Source organism: Mustela putorius, unplaced genomic scaffold (assembly GCF_011764305.1).
Source record: "Mustela putorius furo isolate JIRA1106 unplaced genomic scaffold, ASM1176430v1.1 tig00003969_pilon_pilon_pilon, whole genome shotgun sequence".
NCBI lineage: Eukaryota > Metazoa > Chordata > Mammalia > Carnivora > Mustelidae > Mustela > Mustela putorius.
In genome coordinates, this window is record NW_025422112.1 from 1,843,082 (window position 1) to 1,861,052 (window position 17,971).

General features: G+C 37.5%; 1 protein-coding gene across 5 annotated transcripts in view; it reads left to right on the forward strand.

Moving 5' to 3' along the window:
* The first annotated feature begins 6,339 nt into the window (after nucleotides 1–6,339).
* KHDRBS2 (KH RNA binding domain containing, signal transduction associated 2) overlaps nucleotides 6,340–17,971 on the forward strand; it is a 628,493-nt gene continuing 616,861 nt past the window's right edge. For all 5 annotated transcript variants that reach the window (XM_045070404.1, XM_045070405.1, XM_045070408.1 and 2 more), the window contains exon 1: nucleotides 6,340–6,669. In XM_045070404.1, the coding sequence (XP_044926339.1) occupies nucleotides 6,579–6,669 (91 nt within the window). In that variant the 5' untranslated portion in view covers nucleotides 6,340–6,578. The remainder of the gene's footprint in view (nucleotides 6,670–17,971) is intronic.

Genomic DNA, 17,971 nt, shown 5'->3' on the forward strand with positions numbered 1-17,971 from the left:
ACAAAATTTGGGCTTTTGACTATTGTGAATAGTGCTGCAATAAATACATGAGTATATGCATTTGCTAGAGTACCCGTTTTCTATTCCTTTACATATATACTCAGATCATATGGTAATTTTATGCTTACTTTTTGAGAAACCATCAAACTGTTACACCGTCAGCAATGTATGAAAATTCCAGTATCTCCACATCACTGCAAAAACTTTTTTTTCTTTTTTTTAAAATAGTGGCCATTGTAGTGGGTATGAAGTTGTACCTCATTGTGATTTTGCTTTTCATTTTTCTGATGATTAATGAAGTTGAGCATCTTTTCATATGCTTGTTGGCGATTTATATATCTCCTTTGGAGAAATGTTTATTCAAGTTCTTTGCCAGTATTCTAAATTGGGTTGTCTTTTTGTTGTTGAGTTCTGAGAGTTCTTTATACATTCTGGATATAGGCCTTTATTAGATAGTTGATTTGTAAATATCCCCTCCCATTCTATAAGTTGTCTTTTCATTTTTGGATAACCAAAATGTACTTTTATGCACAAAAGTTTTTAACTTGAATGAAGTCCAGTTTATTTATTTTGTTGTTGTTGTTACATGTGCCTTTGGTGTCATATCTAAGAATCCATTGCCAAGCCAAGGTCATGAAGATTTACCCCTTTATTTTCTTCTAAGAGTTTCATAGCTTTAGATCTTATACTTAAGCTGTTGCTCCATTTTGGGGTAATTTTTATATATAGTGTGAGAAGGGGGTCCAACTTAATTCTTTTGCATTTGGATATCCAGTTGTCCCAGCACCATTTTTTGTAGAGATTATCCTTTCCCTTTTGAATGGTCTTGTCATCGTCTTTGAAAATCAATTTGCCTTAGATGGCTTCCTTTCCTTTGGACTCTCAATTTTATCCTACTATCTATATGTCTATACTTAATCAAGTACACCCTTTCTTAATTGCTGTAGCTTGGTAGCAAGTTTTGAAATCAAGAAATATGAGTCCTCCAACTCTATTCTTCTTTTTCAATATTGGTTTGGGTATTTGGGGTCCTTTGCATATCTTGGCCTTCCCTCCTAATATTTGTGAGGATTCAGAAGAGCAGTATTCAAACACAAGAGTAGGCTTTCTACATATATCACTTCCTTTCTCTCTGTTTCTCTTCTGCTGTCCTTTAATTATACACTTGTGTCAGCTTAAATCCAATATGCTAATTTGAAAGCTTCTCAATCAGAAAATACCCCCCCACACACACACACTGTATAGAGATAGGCCAGATTTGAGTGCTGAGTTTTCATTTTGTGCTGTGGCATATTAGCATATAGTATGCATTCTGGCTCTGGAAAAATTACATATAAAAGATTTCTCACTGCTCATGCTACTACTGCTAAAGTTTCTTGCACAGACAAGTCTCCATTCCCTTCTTCCTTTCTTGAAACCCTAAAATATATCATGAAAGTGAGAAAGAAAACTGGAACTACTTTCAGTTGTCTAGTTAGTGAAACTAAAACAAGTAGAAATATTAAACCAGCACCTTTTATGTAATGAGCTCTGCCGGAGTCTTCAGTAGATGAAAATATGTCAGTCTTTTACTATACTCTGTCCAAGGTACCAAAGCATTAGAAAGCTTAGAAATATTAATACCTTAAGTCTCTATTATCATTACATAAATTATTGGATTGCTGTAATTTTACTAACCTATGATTCTCATTTTAAGTAGCTTCTATTAAATTCTCAAAGAAGTAGTTAGGCTAGTGAAGTATCCCTAAAGTTGATGAGAACTCTGAAATAGAAACTGTGTGTTTTATTTAATAATACTGGTTGGGCACTTTTTATTAGTCTGCAAAAATAAGCCTGATTAAATGCCCTTTAGCTTGGCCTTTCTTATAAGGGTTTGTGAAAGTGTTGAATACACAGTCTGTGCATTAACTGCAGGACACATTCTATAGCACATACCTTATTCATCCTTCCAAACCAAATTTAGTTGGTGCAAAATTTTCCATAATATCCTATTGTAAAAATAATAGTGCAGGAAATGAAATACCATTAAAGAAACTTTTCAGGACTAGAATTCATATTTAAAATGATATAAATATCTAAGATATACAAATCAATTTAGTGTTAATTTTGGTTATTTACACCATTAGAAGAAGAGGTGGGCTTACAAATTACAGTAATTACAGTAATTACAAATTACAGTAGATATAATTTGTTCATGTATAGGCACATAATACTCTATTCAACAATCACCTATAGAAGGCTAAACATCTATGTTTACTAAATGTTTACATTAATAAGGTTATCCACTAAATAATTGTGGTATCTATAAAATATTAATATGTGAAATAAATGGAGAACACAGTGACAGAGTCATCTATTTAAAACACATATATCTCATGCTGGATAAACTTCTGCATAAGGTACTTGAAAAGTTTGCTTTTATTCAGCCATATCCTATTTGGAAACAGACAATATTTTACAAGTCAGTTCTGAAGCATACTAATTTTTAAGAGTCAATACAATGTGTATGTTTTTATTTTATGATGTCCATCATGTGCTAACACATTTGTGTTATCATCTTAAAGATTAGGTTAGCATTCATTAAAAATTTTTTTAAAGGTACATTAATACATTTTATTTCTGTTAGAATGCCTTTTAGGCATTTGCTGAGAGTTTACCTGGGAAAATAAAATTATAAATTGTGTTTGATAATAACTAGGAAAAGTAAAAGTTGGCTAGTTTTTCATATTTATAATTATCTGAATATCCAGAGATACTGTATAATAAAATCAGCCCTTGGACACTCTCCATGGTACCTTCTCACTGCCCCTTTAATCATAGTAAGAAACCTGTGAATAGATAATGTAATTGTTGTTGCTGAACATAACAAGAGCTACTGCATCTTTTTGACTCATTGAACTGGGTCTATGCATGTCCCCATCAATGCCATATACTTTTAATCTCTTGGTATGCTACAAAGCAAAATGCAATTGTAATTATTGCACAATAATTTCTCTAATTTATACTCATTCCAAAATGTTTACAATTTAATAGCTGTGGTTGGCATCTTATCTACTCTCCATTGCTATTGCATTCCTGTCCACCTCTCTGAAGACTGGTGGCACATTTTCCCTTCATATCTCTGTAGCAAATCAAGTGCAGAATGTACAACCCTTCAACTACTAAGCATCCTACCCACATTCACCTAAAATGGCAAGTTTTAGCCATTTTTAGCCATTTAGGTAGCCATCCTACCCACATTCACCTAAAATGGCAAGTTATAGAGAGCAAGCTCTCTATAAATATCCTCCATTTTACATCGTAACTTCTTTGAAAATAAGAACCAAAAGAAATCATTTGAGAAGCAAATGCAAACAGCATGAAGACAATCCTTTGTGGTTCCCCTAACACACATAATGAAATCTGAATTATTTTCCAACCACCATCCCTCACCTTTAATATTTGTCTTTTGTCTTCCACAGCATTGCAGTCACATTGACTCCAGTCAGTTCTGGGAATGGGCAAGCTCTTTCTGGTCACATGGCTTTTGCATGGGCAAGTTCACCTGCCCAGAATGCTTTTCTCTTCATCTTACACAGATAGATTCTTCTTTTTCCATTAGGTTTTTCTTTAAAAGTCAACTCCCTAGCAAGACTAGAAGTTAACTTTGGGGGGGAAAATGTTCTTTTCTTTGCATTACCTTTCTTAACTCCTTGTTTGGTCCCCTCTTGGGCTTTTTTGCAGGCAGCAATTACCAGTTCTCTTGTGTATTCAGTTTTATTGGCCTTTCTTCATTAGAAAACAATCTTTATGATGATAGGCTAGGTTCTTTTCGATATTCAATAAATGTTTATTGAATGCAGACATACATAAATAAATTAAATATTTAACATACAAAAAAGTAGGCTAAAGCAGTACAATCTCGAGCTAAATGGTGCTAAATACACTTGAATTTTAATCTCAACTTTATGACTAACTAGCTACAAGACTTAAAATTTTTTTTCTTGCAGGGGTGCCTGGGGGACTCAGTTATGCGGCTGCCTTTAGCTCAGGTCATGATGCCTGAGTCTCAGGATCAAGTCCTGCATCAGGCTTCCCACTCAGCAGGGGGTGTGCTTCTCCTCAGATCCTCTCCCCTCTCCTCCTCTCACTTTCTCTCTCAAATAAATAAATAAAATTTTTATTTTTTTTAAGATCTATCCTTTACCAACTGTATCATTAACTGTAGTCGCTCTACTATATACTACATCCCAGGACTTATTTATTTTATATTATTTATTTTATAATAAAGTTTGTACCTTTATAATAAAAAATACTTTTTAATAAAGTTTTTACCTTTTGACAACCTTCGTGCATTTGCCCATCCCTCTATCACAAGATACCTTTATAAGCCTAGAGAAACATTATTGGGAGCACAGATTATTTTAAGGTGTTAGGTTTTTGTTTTGTTTTGTTTTTATTAAAGATTTGCATTATTTATTTGACAGAGAGAGAGACCACCAGGAGGCAGAGTGGTAGACAGAGGGAGAGGGAGAAGCAGACTCCCTGCTGAGCAGGGAGCCCTGGGATCATGACCAGAGCCAAAGGCAGACCCATAACCAACTGAGACACCCAGGCACCCCAAGGTGTTAGGTTTTTACATAGGAAAGCTCTTGATTAAAAAAAAAAAAAAATCCTAAAGAAATGTGACATTTTTTCCTATTGTTAAAACTCCAAATTATCAAAGAGTCATGGTTCTCACAGCTTATTTCATGAACTTTTAGCAGTCCTATCACATTTGTTAGCCACATATCCCCTCATCATTGGCTCCTATGTAGTATACACTCAGCTTTTGGGTGGGATGAACATGGCTGGTGCCAAAAGAGATCATATTTGTTAGTTCTGGATCACTGAACTTCTCTATCTTTGCCTTCATTTCCATACCTATGAAACAGAGAAAGCAATACCCATGCCACGTTTTTCAGAGTGCTTCTGTGAAGTCAAGTTGAGGTAATGGATATGAAGACGCATTGACATTTTCAAAATTATACAATAAAAAATGTATCATGCTAAGTACAAAATGTAGATTCTGGGGGAAAAATAAAAATAAAAGCTTAAGTTTCTAAAAACAAAAAATAAAATAAAATAAAATAAAAAATTATATAAGTAAAAGATACTTCTCCAACCTCATCTTGAAAAATAATGACAAGATTTGAATACAGGAAGAGAACTTGGAAAAGTTTTAGCACGAATTGTAGGAAAATTAGTCCCCATTCTTCTACAATGAAAACAGTAGTGGAGAGGCAGATTGGAAAATGATTGTTCATGAAAAGAGACGGTGGGAAGATTGTTTTATAACACTTAAAGCATACAAGCTGCATTTTCAGGCCCCATTACTAAGAGAAGGATGGGCACTGCTTCCAGTGTTGGTGATACCTGGAGGATTTAACTCTCCTTTAAATAGAGGTGGGATAGATACAAAGTAGCTCAGCGACAGCACCAGGTGAAACACACTGTCACATCTAAAATAAAGAGAAAGGGGGAAATTAGAGCAACCTATTTTCTAGTTTCTTCCTTCTTCCACTTCCTTCCCAATTCCTTCACAAACTGTAGCTAACTGATTATACTGCTCTTTAGTTTTAAAATTCAGCCCCCTCCCAGAACCTCTCCTATCGATAAGGATTGGGGGAGCAGGGGATGGACAGGAGGAAAACCAGAACTAAGTCAATACCATAATGATTGTACACTGGAAGCATGTTGCTGTACAATATCGCCAGAGCCGCTTTGTTTATCAATGAACATCCTACTGCGTCCCCGAGATGTAGGTCAGGCTCATTGGAAAATATCAGCCGCCGATCGCATGCAGTCTTCATGATATTTCCAGACCGGGTGCGCTGCTGATTCTTGCACACTGGAGTGCGTCTGAGCTGCGTGATGGAGAGGGGACACCTGTACCTTAGGGACGCAGGTGAAGTCCGGTCTACCTTCCTGGTACTTTTCCTGGCGCTTCCTCATTCCCTCAGCCTCTCACTCTTCATCTCCATCTCCCCTGCTGTCTTGGACCCAAGCTCCTCTGCTAAACGGTGCTTTTCCCGCTCTCTCCTTTCTCCGCACCTCAGCCGAAGACAGAGTGCTCCACACAACTGGGCATGCCTAATAACCAGGGAAAGCTTGGGCTGCAAGAAGAAAGCGCTTGCACCTTCGGAGCGGCCCTCCCCTCTGCAGCTGCCTCCTGCCAGTCAGGCGATCCGACGTGCAGCGAGGCCCAATGAGAGTCCGCAGCCTTCGCGGGGGCCCGGCCTCTCCGGGCGCCACCACCAATGAATGGTTGGCGGAGGTGGGACGCGCCCTGTTCCCGCCTCTCCAGTTAAGGCCGCCGGTGTGAGCCGGGGCTCAGCGCGAGAGAGGGACGGCGGAAGAGACCGGCAGGTGTGGGCGCGGGGCTGAGCAGCCCGACGGCGGGAGTCGCAGTCGCTCGGTGCATGGGCCAGTGAGGACGCGCGGAGATCTCCTCGCCGCGGCGGAGGCGGACAGCGCCAGAGCAAGGCGCTGCCCGGCGACCCTGCGTCCGAGCGAGCGGAACCTTGCGCTTCGGCAGGGGACGGTCCGAAGTCCGCGCTATGGAAGAGGAGAAATATTTGCCTGAGCTGATGGCAGAGAAAGATAGCCTGGATCCATCTTTTGTGCATGCATCGCGCCTTTTGGCGGAAGGTAGGACTTGCCCCCACAGATGGGCGCAAACCACTGGCCGCTCTTCTCACCCGCGGCTTGGTTAGGGGAGTGAAGTTGGGGAGGGACGCCTGTCTCCTTCGCAGACACTGTCCCCCTGAAGATGCTCGCTTCAGAGCTCGGGCGGACCGAGCCCGTTCTTGGGGCGGGCAGCAGTGCTCCTTCTCTACGTCTTAATTTGGGGAAGACCAAAGCTACGAGACGTAATGGCAGTAGTGATGTGACCTGTTAGGGTCATTGATGGAGAAACCATAAAGTGTGGCGTGGTCAACAGGGATATTTTCACTTTGCAGAGGAAAGGGAAATCAGTTTGGGAGTAAATGGTAATCCGTGTGGTTTTCTAACAGCTTCTTAGCAACAAATCGGCATATATATATATATTTTTCCTTTCTTTCTTTCTTTCTTTCTTTCTTTTTTCTTTTTCTTTTCTTTTCTTTTTTTCTTTTTGCTGCATTTCGGAAGTGATTGTGATACCCTTTATCTAATTACAGCCGTTCCTATGGAAAGTCTTAGAATTAACCTAGATTAAAACTATGCATGTTCCTAAATGTTTGTGAATGTGGCAAAGGCTAAAGTGCTTATCAATTTATTTCAAGTGTGATGATTGGGTACTCTGAGAGATACTGGCCCCTGAGAACACTTCACAAGTGATCAACTGTTTTACCAAGTGTGCATTTTCTTTTGTGTTCCTGTAATGTTAAAGGAGATTTCATTCCCAGAGGAACATGTATATCATATTTTGCGTTGCTTTGAAAGATTGTTTAAACACACACACACAAACTTCTGTATGACAGAAATATTAGTTACTCTATTCATCTTGAAATAATGCCATCTATCTGGTAAAGATACAATATGTGTAGTTATCTACACATGCCTTTTTAAAAACAACTCCAGATTTTTTTTTGATGAATCTTTCATTAATAATGAATTGCTTTATCATCAAATTGACTACAATGCAGTTTTGTAGCTTAGGTTGTTATGGACTTACCTATACCAAAACTAAAAGTGACAACTTCCTCTTCCTTGGCCCTTCTGTATTAAAAGAAATGTTTTCTTTTTTGAGACCTAGTTGTACATGGAAGGAAAAATTGTAATCCTCCATGTAGAATTCAAATAACCACTTGGTTTGCTTAAAATTTTCATTTATAGAGTATTTATAGCACAATGAAATCCAAGTTATCTTTTTTCTTTTTGCATACTAAACAATTAAGATTTATAATCAAAATCTTGAACATGTGAAATGGCTAAACTGCTGCAAGGAGCAGGTTGGCTTTCCAGAGGATCTGGTAAGGTGAAAAGCAATTATGCCGACTACTATCGTGGTTACTGAATGAAAATAATAGAAATTAAGTTGAAAAGTAAAGTCAATTTAAAAATGAAGTTCTCCCTCTACTTTATTGAAAATAAGGATAAATGCATAAAAGTAATAGGAATATTGACAATTAATGAGTTAATAAATGCTTAAGGTTGTTCAAAATGATTTAAAATGCAATTAAGCTTTCTGAAATCTTTTATTTCAATATATCTTACAGAAGCATCTTTATTACGCTAATAATGTCTTTAAAATGAAAAAAAAAGTTACGAATTGATTATTTTCTCTGATCTGCTAATTGGAGTTCTCTTTGGGACAGTAGGCTCAATTCATCAGTCATTGATGGGAAGTTAGTGGAGTTGGTATATGTTTCAAAACCACCACACTAAAGAAATGCATATGAGAAACTCTTAGCAGAGTGTCTAAGTATTTCTGTGGTGGATGAAACAGTCAGAAAAGGCTGTGCCTTTGATTCTTTAACATTCTATCATTCCCAGAAACTTGATTTCTTGATACTTAGGAACATGTTTGAATGTACCTTGTAATTTAATTTTTTCCCAGTAGGGGGAAGCATGTCCTGCTTTTGTAAAGAATTAGGAGGCAAAAGCTCCTAAATAGAAAAACATCTAAGTAAGAAACAAAGAGAGGTGTTCAAATTTCAGAGAAATCATAATGAGGAAAAGAGAACAGAGGAGGTGATGATTATAATCATGGAGTATATAAAAATATATGCAAAAAATGCATAAGTTTTACATTAATTCTTTATTTCTACCTTAAGTTCTTTGTATGTACTTACTAAAGAGTATAAGGTGAGTGTCCTTTGGAATCTCTAATAAATCTTAACGTACATTTTACATTGTAGATCTTTCATTGTTTTTTCAAAGGCCATTTGCCAAAATTTCCAGATTTTGTTTCAGATCTCTATAGGAGAATATGTTGAGATGATTTTATTTCTCTTACCTGGAAATGCACTGATTGAAGGCAGTGGCTATAAATAAACCTGACATAGATATTCATTTGGAGAGAAGGTGCACACTGAAGTACATTTCAGTCAGTACTGTGCAGACAGTCTCAAGACTGAGTGAGCAATAAAAATGATCCAGATGATTCAGTTCTTCAGAATGATTTTCTGGAAGCATATATATATATATATATATATATATATATATAAAAGGTCAGTGATGTAAAGCAATGAGCTTTCACAGTGATTTATTTTGCATTTTTGATTGGTGATAAATGCAAGTCAGTGCTCGATTGCAACTACTTCGTAAGGCCATGGGGTTAAACATACTAGTTTCTTGATTATTTTGTTATTTTTATTGTAATTTGTTTTATTTCACTTGTTTCTGCTATGTGTTTTCATTAGGTATGAGTCTGTGAAAGCTAATGGGAGAACCCATACATTTTATGTATTTGATTGTTGCTTAGAAAAGATCTTGAATAATATGGTTTGAAGAGTGCTTATAATATATTTGATTAATTAAAATAATTTTCCTCCTGTGATTATAATATTGTTTAATTATCCATTTGTTATGGAAGGTGCTTTTGAATATGATAAAACAGCAAACTCAGCATGATCCTTAAAGTTCCACTCAGCCTCTGAATTTGCTTGCCAGATGAAATTAGATGAGGTTATTTATATCTACACTGCTTCTGGGAAGTGCACTAAACTGAATCCAGATACCTGGATTTTAATTCCACTTTTGCCTAAACAGAATGTTGATAAACTTCCCTTCCCCCAGGCCCTAGGCCTTGTCTCTGAAATTAAGGAGTTGGACTAAATGATGTTTGGGTTTCTTTGTAGTCCCAGTCTTAATTAGAATTATAAAGTTCTCCAGTCTGCAAGATTTCCTAACCTGACTTCTTCACAAATATTGGTAGATTCATCATTGTTTTGGTTGACTGATCAAATAAGGAAGTCAAATATTGCCAAATATCCCAATAGTTAATTAATTTTTTTTTTTAACATTAGGTGGTATTTTAAAATTTAGGTGAAGAGCATGGCCTTCCATCTAGGATTGGCTTTTGTGTTTGTAGGTATAGAAAAACTTTTAAAGCTATGAGAGAAACAGGAAATAATATTTATCACAAACGCTGACTGGTGGTGACTTAACTACATGTAGATTCTCAGTAAGGATCATTATTTAATTAGGTTGTATTCCTCAAAATTCTTTCCACAAAGAATAGAGAGTTCTTACATTAAAGAAAGGCATTGGTATAATGTCTAAAACTAGCATCTGATAAAAAAAATAGTATTCACGTGACTTTCCTTTTGATTAGTGTAACCCATTTTTTCTCCCTGTACATTTGGGATAATCTGGTTTGTTTCTTAAATAAAAAATAAAAATTAGTGAAAAAATAAATTTCAAGGTATTTTTGATTTTCAATTGAGACATAATTATGATATAGTGCAGAAACTTTGCTTTAGCAAACAAAACACTTCGGACAGAGTGTTGACACTTGTGTCTACCATGAAATATGGGATATGTCATTTATCTCTTCTCTGATTCTCCGTTTCTTCATCTGGAAAACAGAAAAAGTTGTATCTACCACCCCATGGTTATTTTAAGTTTAAAAAATTCTGTTTGTGATAATATAAGCAGTATTTTATACAAACATGTGTAGTATAGATCTTGTATACAAATATAACATAAACAAATTACACAAATATAAAATGATGCTTTTAAGATTTTCTTTAACATTTTAATGGTCTTGTGGACTTGACCTCAACTTGAAGCTTGGCTTTGTAAGAAAATGAGTACTGCCTTTACTCTTTGGATCATTGCTGAGTGAATTTTGAACTTACAGACCAAATTATGAAATAAATTGTCTTATGAAAAATTATTCCAATCAGGGTTTTTAAAACATCGTGTTCTGTTATGTTCCCAATGCTCACTTTCAGTGTTTTACTTGAGCTTAATTAGCCCTTGTCCCATCCATGTCTTTCCAGGGTAATTCCAAATCTCCTCAGGCCTCCTCATAAACCCACACATCCTTCACTCTTGGCAGCTGATTTCATCCTCTGTTTTAGTAGGAAATGAATATATCTCTTCTGATATTTTTCAACCTCCCCTCATCTAAAGACCTGCATAGTCCTTCTTATTCTCCTTCATTCCCAGAATGTGCTATGTTTCTTTTTTGTTCTAGGCTGACTTGTGCACCAGTATCCTAGATCCTAATGCTTATCGTGTCCTCCAGACTCATTCCATAGTTCTGTCCCTTCTGCAGTATCTCCAACTCCCTCTCCGCTCTTTTATAGTAGTAGCCTGTAATTGATCCAATTTGAATAACTTAAAAAAAATATTTTTTTTCACTTGCCAAAAGTAACCCAAATTTTCTCTCTCCATACTCCTTGTTTCCTTCAAGTTTCCAGTAATATTAGGCTTTACTTAGCTGCCTCACTTTCTCAGTTAACCTCTTCAAAGCTCTTCATTCTGGCTTCTGTCTTCTTCATTGTCCTAAAACCAGTGACCACGAGACAGAGTCGTCTCCGAATTGCCAAATCCAATAAAATCTTTCTGACCTCTCATCAGGTCTCTTGGCTGCAGTTTCCACGGTTGGCCTTTTTCCAGTTTCTTGGCTTTCCCCTTGGCTTTTAGGCACTACCATATTCTTGATTTCCTCTTCTCTGTTTCTTGTCCTCACCATCCTTTATCTGTCTTCTCCCCTCCCCAGCTATGCTTGCCAGAGTGATTCATTCAAAGTCAAAGTTTGACTGTGTCACACTTTTTAATATTCTCTTTGGGCAAGCCTCCTCTAACACCATGCCAGCAGCAGGAGAGGGGACATTACCTTAACACCTGCAGGTGGAGGTGAAAGTCCATGTTCCCCACTAGGGACCCATTGACACCATTCTGGCCAGAAAGAGGGAGGTGCACTCTGTTCCTGCTTCCTACTTGGGACTCCAGGGTCACCAGTAGGGTTGGGGAGGCCTCACTCCTGTTGGAGCATGATGAAAATTCCAGCAGAATGAGACCTCCGATACCACCCTGGCTTGGAGGGAGAAGGGCATCTTGTTACTCTTTGTAAGATGGAAGGCCAAGGTTTCTCCATGGCCTCCACTTCAGGACACATACTTACTGTGGGTGGAAATGAAGTCCCTGTTCCTCATCTAGTCTTTTCTGATTCCAGCCAGAGAGGAAAAATATGTCTCTTTACATTTGGGTGAGGTTAGAAGTCTAGGCTCCTCTATTTAACCTTTTTTGACAGAGGTGAGCACGAGATGCTGTTTTGTTTTCTTCTTTCTTTCTGTATTATTTGGCTAGAGAAGGATGTTTGTCTAAAAGTTTTCTATCTCTCTAGGTTGCTCTCTTTCTAGTCCTTTGGCTAGCAGGCTTCTCTTAAGGCTTTTTTTCCTCCTTTCTGTCTGCTTCTGTTGACTTTTCTGGTTTGCCAGCTTTTCTCGTACTCACTTTGATGCATCTGCAGCTCAAGAAAAATTAAGGAAATGACTCCCATCTCATTCTTGGGTCTTGTGATACCTCGCCAGCCAGCTTTCTTTTTTCTTCCTTTTGTTACCGAACCCAGAAGTCAGATCTGTGTGTCTGATGCACAGTAAGGCAATCTCTAAGTCACCAGGTTTAAAGCAGTAAAGGTTTATTCTCAAAAGAGCAGCCCAAGGAGAAGGCAGGGATTTGGTCAGAAATCTGCCTTGTCTTTGTTGAGCCTAAGGACTATGGAGCTAGCAAGGTATGTGGGAGTTAGGGCAGGTACTGGATGGGCCTTGAAACTTATTTACAAGGAGAGGCTCAAAATTTTTGAGATTGTGTGCTGTTTTGGACATCCAGGCTCCATTCTAGGACCCTGGTGCTTTATATTTGTGTCTGCAGAACAGGTGTTACCAAGTAGCCTCCTTCCCGGGTTCTTGCAGGTAGTATTGGAAAAAAATAACAAAGAACAAGGTTGATAATTTTTGCATGGCTATGGAGGAATGTGCCTATGTGCATCATTGAGATTATAATGAAGGAAAAGCCTAGAGTGGGTTGACATGAATAAAGAAGTGGGAGCCCAGACTTCACAGTGTTTTCTATGTTTATTTCATATGTAATATTCAGTCCCTACTTATTTGTGTATTGTAATTTCTTTCTTTTTTCTTTCTTTCTTTTTATTTTTTAAGATTTTATTTATTTATTTAACAGAGAGAGAGAGAGAGGAGAGAGAGATCGCAAGCAGGCAGAGAGGCAGGCAGAGAGAGAGGGTGAAGCAGGCTCCCTGCCGAACAGAGAGCCCGATGCGGGGCTCGATTCCAAGACCCGAGACCATGACCTGAGCCGAAGGCAGAGGCTTAACCCACTGAGCCACCCAGGAGCCCCTGTAATTTATTTCTTTAAAAATTTTCCTGTGAGAGGCACTTGGGTGGCATAATAAAGTACGTTGGACTCTTGGTTTCAGCTCAGGTTGATGAGATCAAGCCTGGATTGGGCTCTGAGCTCAGTGCAAAGTTTGCTTAATATTCTCATTCCTTGGGTGCCTGGGTGGCTCAGTTGGTTAAGTGACTGCCTTCAGCTCAGGTCATGATCCTGAAGTACCAGGATCGAGTCCCGCATCGGGCTCCCAGCTCTATGGGGAGTCTGCTTCTCCCTCTGACCTTCTCCCATCTCATGCTCTCTCTCACTCTTTCTCTCTCTCTCAAATAAATAAATAAAATCTTAAAAAAATATATTAAAAAAATTTAAAAAACCTCTCTCTCCCTCTGCCCCTCCCCTTCCTTACCTGGCTCTGGAGCGTGCTCTTTCTCTCTCTAATTCTCTCTCTCTTAAATAAATAAATAAATCTTAATATTTTTTTTTTCTTATAAATGCGTGTTAGGCATTGTACGTTCATATTTCATTAACTGGTTATATATGAATGAGAATGAGCAGGATAAACCCATCTGGATAACGGGCGCAATATCTTATTTCAAAGATGCTTTGAGACAGTTTCTGAAACTGAGATCAAAGTGATGTCTGGTCATTATTCTTAGTTTTTCTGTTTAAGTATACAATCTAGATTGAAGCTCTTTGTTTCCATAGCAGCTGAAGGGAAAGAAGTTTTAGATGTAGTTTTTGGAAACCCTTGGAAATAATTCTATAGTATTGCCCACTTTTCTTATAACCTCATTTGTTTGACACCTGATTTGATCTTTTTCTTTTTTGTCTGAATATATAAGAGATGTGTCTTAATTGGAATTATATTCTGATAACAGTTTATTTTTAAAAGCTGTAAACAGTGAAAGATTTAATAAATTCAGAGACTGAAATATGATTCTTTTTCTCACAAAATGGTTAATTTAATAAAATAAGTGTGATATGGAAATTGATTTATTTAAAATAATGGCATACAAGTTGATAACCGATTTGCCAAATTGTTAGCAAATACCTATGCTGTATGATGTCTTCATGTTCTCAATATTTTATATTTTGTTAATGAACATGATTGCATCTTTTATTTGGTAAAAACTTGAGAAGGCATAGCCAAGCATCCTGTTGCTCAACTATTATTAACTACTTTGGGAAATAAGTCATTTGTAGCATATCCTCCTTTGTCTCTTGCACACTATTTCCAAGCAGATCTTGCAGTAGTGAGGTAAGGAACATTTGAGAACACCAGAATGACAAATTTTTAGGCTGTTTACTATAGATACCCTGATAGTTTAGCTACAGTTTGGGATCGGATTAGGATTCTACTACATTGAACTATGTAATCACACATGCACTTTGATGTGTGTTGGTACCATTTGTCTGCAACATGTGCTGTTGGTATTTAAAGAGGTAGTAGATGTTTAGTATGTTGTTTTCTGAATAATCTGTGGGAGATTCAGTATATACATAAGCTACAAATAGCAGTGCATGGGAAGATCTGCTAGGTTTTACAGACCAATGATATCATGGGGATTCATGATTCTTGTTGGTCATGGTTTCCATAGATTCTTCTTCATTGTTGTCATTGCTGTCAACATTTATTGGGAGATTACTCTTTTGTCAGATGCCTTACTAGAGGTTTTGCATGCATTACCACAATTAACTCATCCATCAACCCTGTGTGATAGTTATTACCATCATCCTTGTTTTACAAATGGGAAAAATGAAAAATTAGGGAAGTCCATTTATCTCAAGTCACACAACAAATAAATTGTAAATCTGAACCCCAGGCTGTCTTGTCCAGAGATCACATGTAACCATTGCAGGGTACTGTTTCTGGTGAAAGAGACATAGTTTTAGTGAGGCTTTAAAAGAAGGGCCAATATTAATATGCAAAGTATGCCTAGGAGTTCAGCGTGGCTGTTGCCATTAATTTCTGAAATAGGTTCCTGAATGCAAGTATTGGATGAAATTACTTCACAATATTGTTACATAATTATAGCATATAAAAGGTTGGTGAATTTATAAGTGGGGAAATTTTCCTAAGTACAGAATTGGGTTAAAGATTATTCAGATAGCCTAAATTTTCCGAATGTCCTCTATTGTCAGTGGTCTCTGAGGGAGTTTGGTGATGAGGTGGCAAGGGACAAGAGAACATTTTCCACTTTTTTTTTTCTTTTTGTATCCCAAAAAGTGATTGGAGAACTTTGTGTGATTTGCTGAGGCATTTTTCTTTCCGTGTTTATTAGGAAATTACTTATATTTGCCGAATTCTTCTAGGGAAGGGCAGCTTTAGGTCCTCTCTTTGTGTCTTGAGGCAGTGTTGGTTTTGTTTAAAATTTGGAAGTGGGCAAATTTCACATGTGGTCAGAAGCAGATAGCTCAGCAACATGGCTTGATTAAAATGTTATCTGTAGGTTCTGCGGTTTTAGGATTTAATAACTTTGAAATGGAATGGTTGGTATTATTACACTGTTATCAGAAATGGCACAATTGATGCCTATTTCCTTTAAAATATTAAAGATTAGATTTTACTCTTCTAATAGAAAAAGCAGAATGAATGTGTTTTCTCTAGAGTGTAGATATTTTTAGCAGGTTTATAGAATTGTGTGTCAGAAAATGATGGGCCCTGGCTACAACTCAGAAAAAGGAGCCTCTGTGACAGAAACTCAGTAAAGAGGCTGAAGGAGAAGAAATTTGTTAATTTGACAATAGAGGGATGGCTAAAGTAATAGCTTCTTTTATTGAACTTAGGCTCAGGTCCTTGCATTATATCCCAAAGGTAGGTAATGCTTCACCTATATATGGGAGAAGATAAAGAGGCAGATTAGAGAGTAGCATACTCAATTTGGTTTTTTTAAGCAGTAAGTCAGAGGTTATATAGATGTTCAATTATAATATAAAAGACTGTCAAAAAGCAACTATCAAACATTAAACACTATTGAGTATTACTGGTTTAGGGGAATACGAAGAACATGGCTTAGATAAGTTTTAGAGGAGTTAAATATACCTGTAACTATAGAATTTATTGCTTCTTTTAAAATAATCTTCTCCAGGGCGCCTGGGTGGCTCAGTGGGTTAAGCCGCTGCCTTCGGCTCAGGTCATGATCTCAGGGTCCTGAGATCGAGGCCCGCATCGGGCTCTCTGCTCAGCAGGAGCCTGCTTCCCTCTCTCTCTCTCTGCCTGCCTCTGTCTGCTTGTGATCTCTCTCTGTCAAATAAATAAATAAAATCTTTAAAAAAAAATAATAATCTTCTCCAGCAAATTTAAGGAATTTGATACACATGCAGCAATACATTCATTGTGTGAAAGAACACTATAAAATGCAAATAGTGGATGAATGAATACATAATAGAAGAAGTTTCTTATATGTTTTTAGGCTTGTAAATATTACTTAAGTGGGAAATTTAAGTGAGTGTTAAGTTGAATTAGGTACCATTCATGTCTCCAGATAGTTTAAGTTTTTCTTTCTGGAAGGGAAAAAAAAAACCCAACCAAAAACAAAACAAAAACAAAAACAAAAAACAAAAAAAAAACCCAAAACTAGAAACTGTTTTTTTATCCATCCAAGAGCTGGTGGAAGAAGAGGCCCTTAAGGAATTGTGTGAAGATGAAAGAACATTTGATGTGCTGAGGCAGATGGCATTTTATTATATGATTCTGTTTTGGAATGGACTGGGATGATAGATGGCTGTGCTTTAAGCTAGTATTCTGAAATTGGTGAAAGATTGGAAATTATATCATATCCACATAAGGAAAATCAAGTAGAATAAAGCATTGCTATAATTAAAGGCCACTTAATGGAATTAGATGGAAGTGTTAAGTGTTTGAAATAAGTTGCAGTAAGCCAAATGGTTTTCTTTGAGTAGAATAAGTGTGTGTGTGTGTGTATGTGTTAAGCATATACTGGACATAGGTAATGAATGAAAAACAGTGCAGACTTGGTTCACTGTTTTTTATTATCTGTGCTCTACATTGCCATTGGAGACTTAACTTTAGATTGGGGAGGTAACAAGAGTTTTAGGCAATTAAATAAGGACACCTAGGTGGCTCAGTCTGTTAAACATCTGCCTTCGGCTCAGATCTGGGATTGAGCCCTGCAATGGGCTCTCTGCTCCACCGGAAACTTCCTTCTCCCTCTGCCTCTGCCTCTCTCTCTGTCTCTCATGAATAAATAATAGAAAAAAAAAAGAGTTATAGGCAACTAAATAATTCCCATAGCATCTGCAAAATGCAATCATAAAGTAAATAGATGATGCTTTAGGAGTGCTGGCTAGGGCACCTAAAGGAGTCTACGTGTAAGGGCCTATTCAGCCAGTGCGGCCCCACCCTGGTTGAACTGACATTTTGCTGTAAAACTTAAATTGACTGCCACCTGCCCAGGGGAACTTACTTAAAAACAAGTCCCAGAAACCAGTCCCAGGTAATAAAGGCCACATTCAAGGGTGGGTCAGGCCAGGTGGAGGTATTCAACAGTGGGGGCGCATACTGTCTCCTAGCTACCAAGAAATATGGGCCCTGCCCTTTGGGCACATTTTGAGTGCCAATTCTGAACTAGGTAATAGTATGGTTCAAATATCTACTAGGGTAAATTGTAATTCAGTTGGTCACCTAGCATCACTGTGGAGTTTC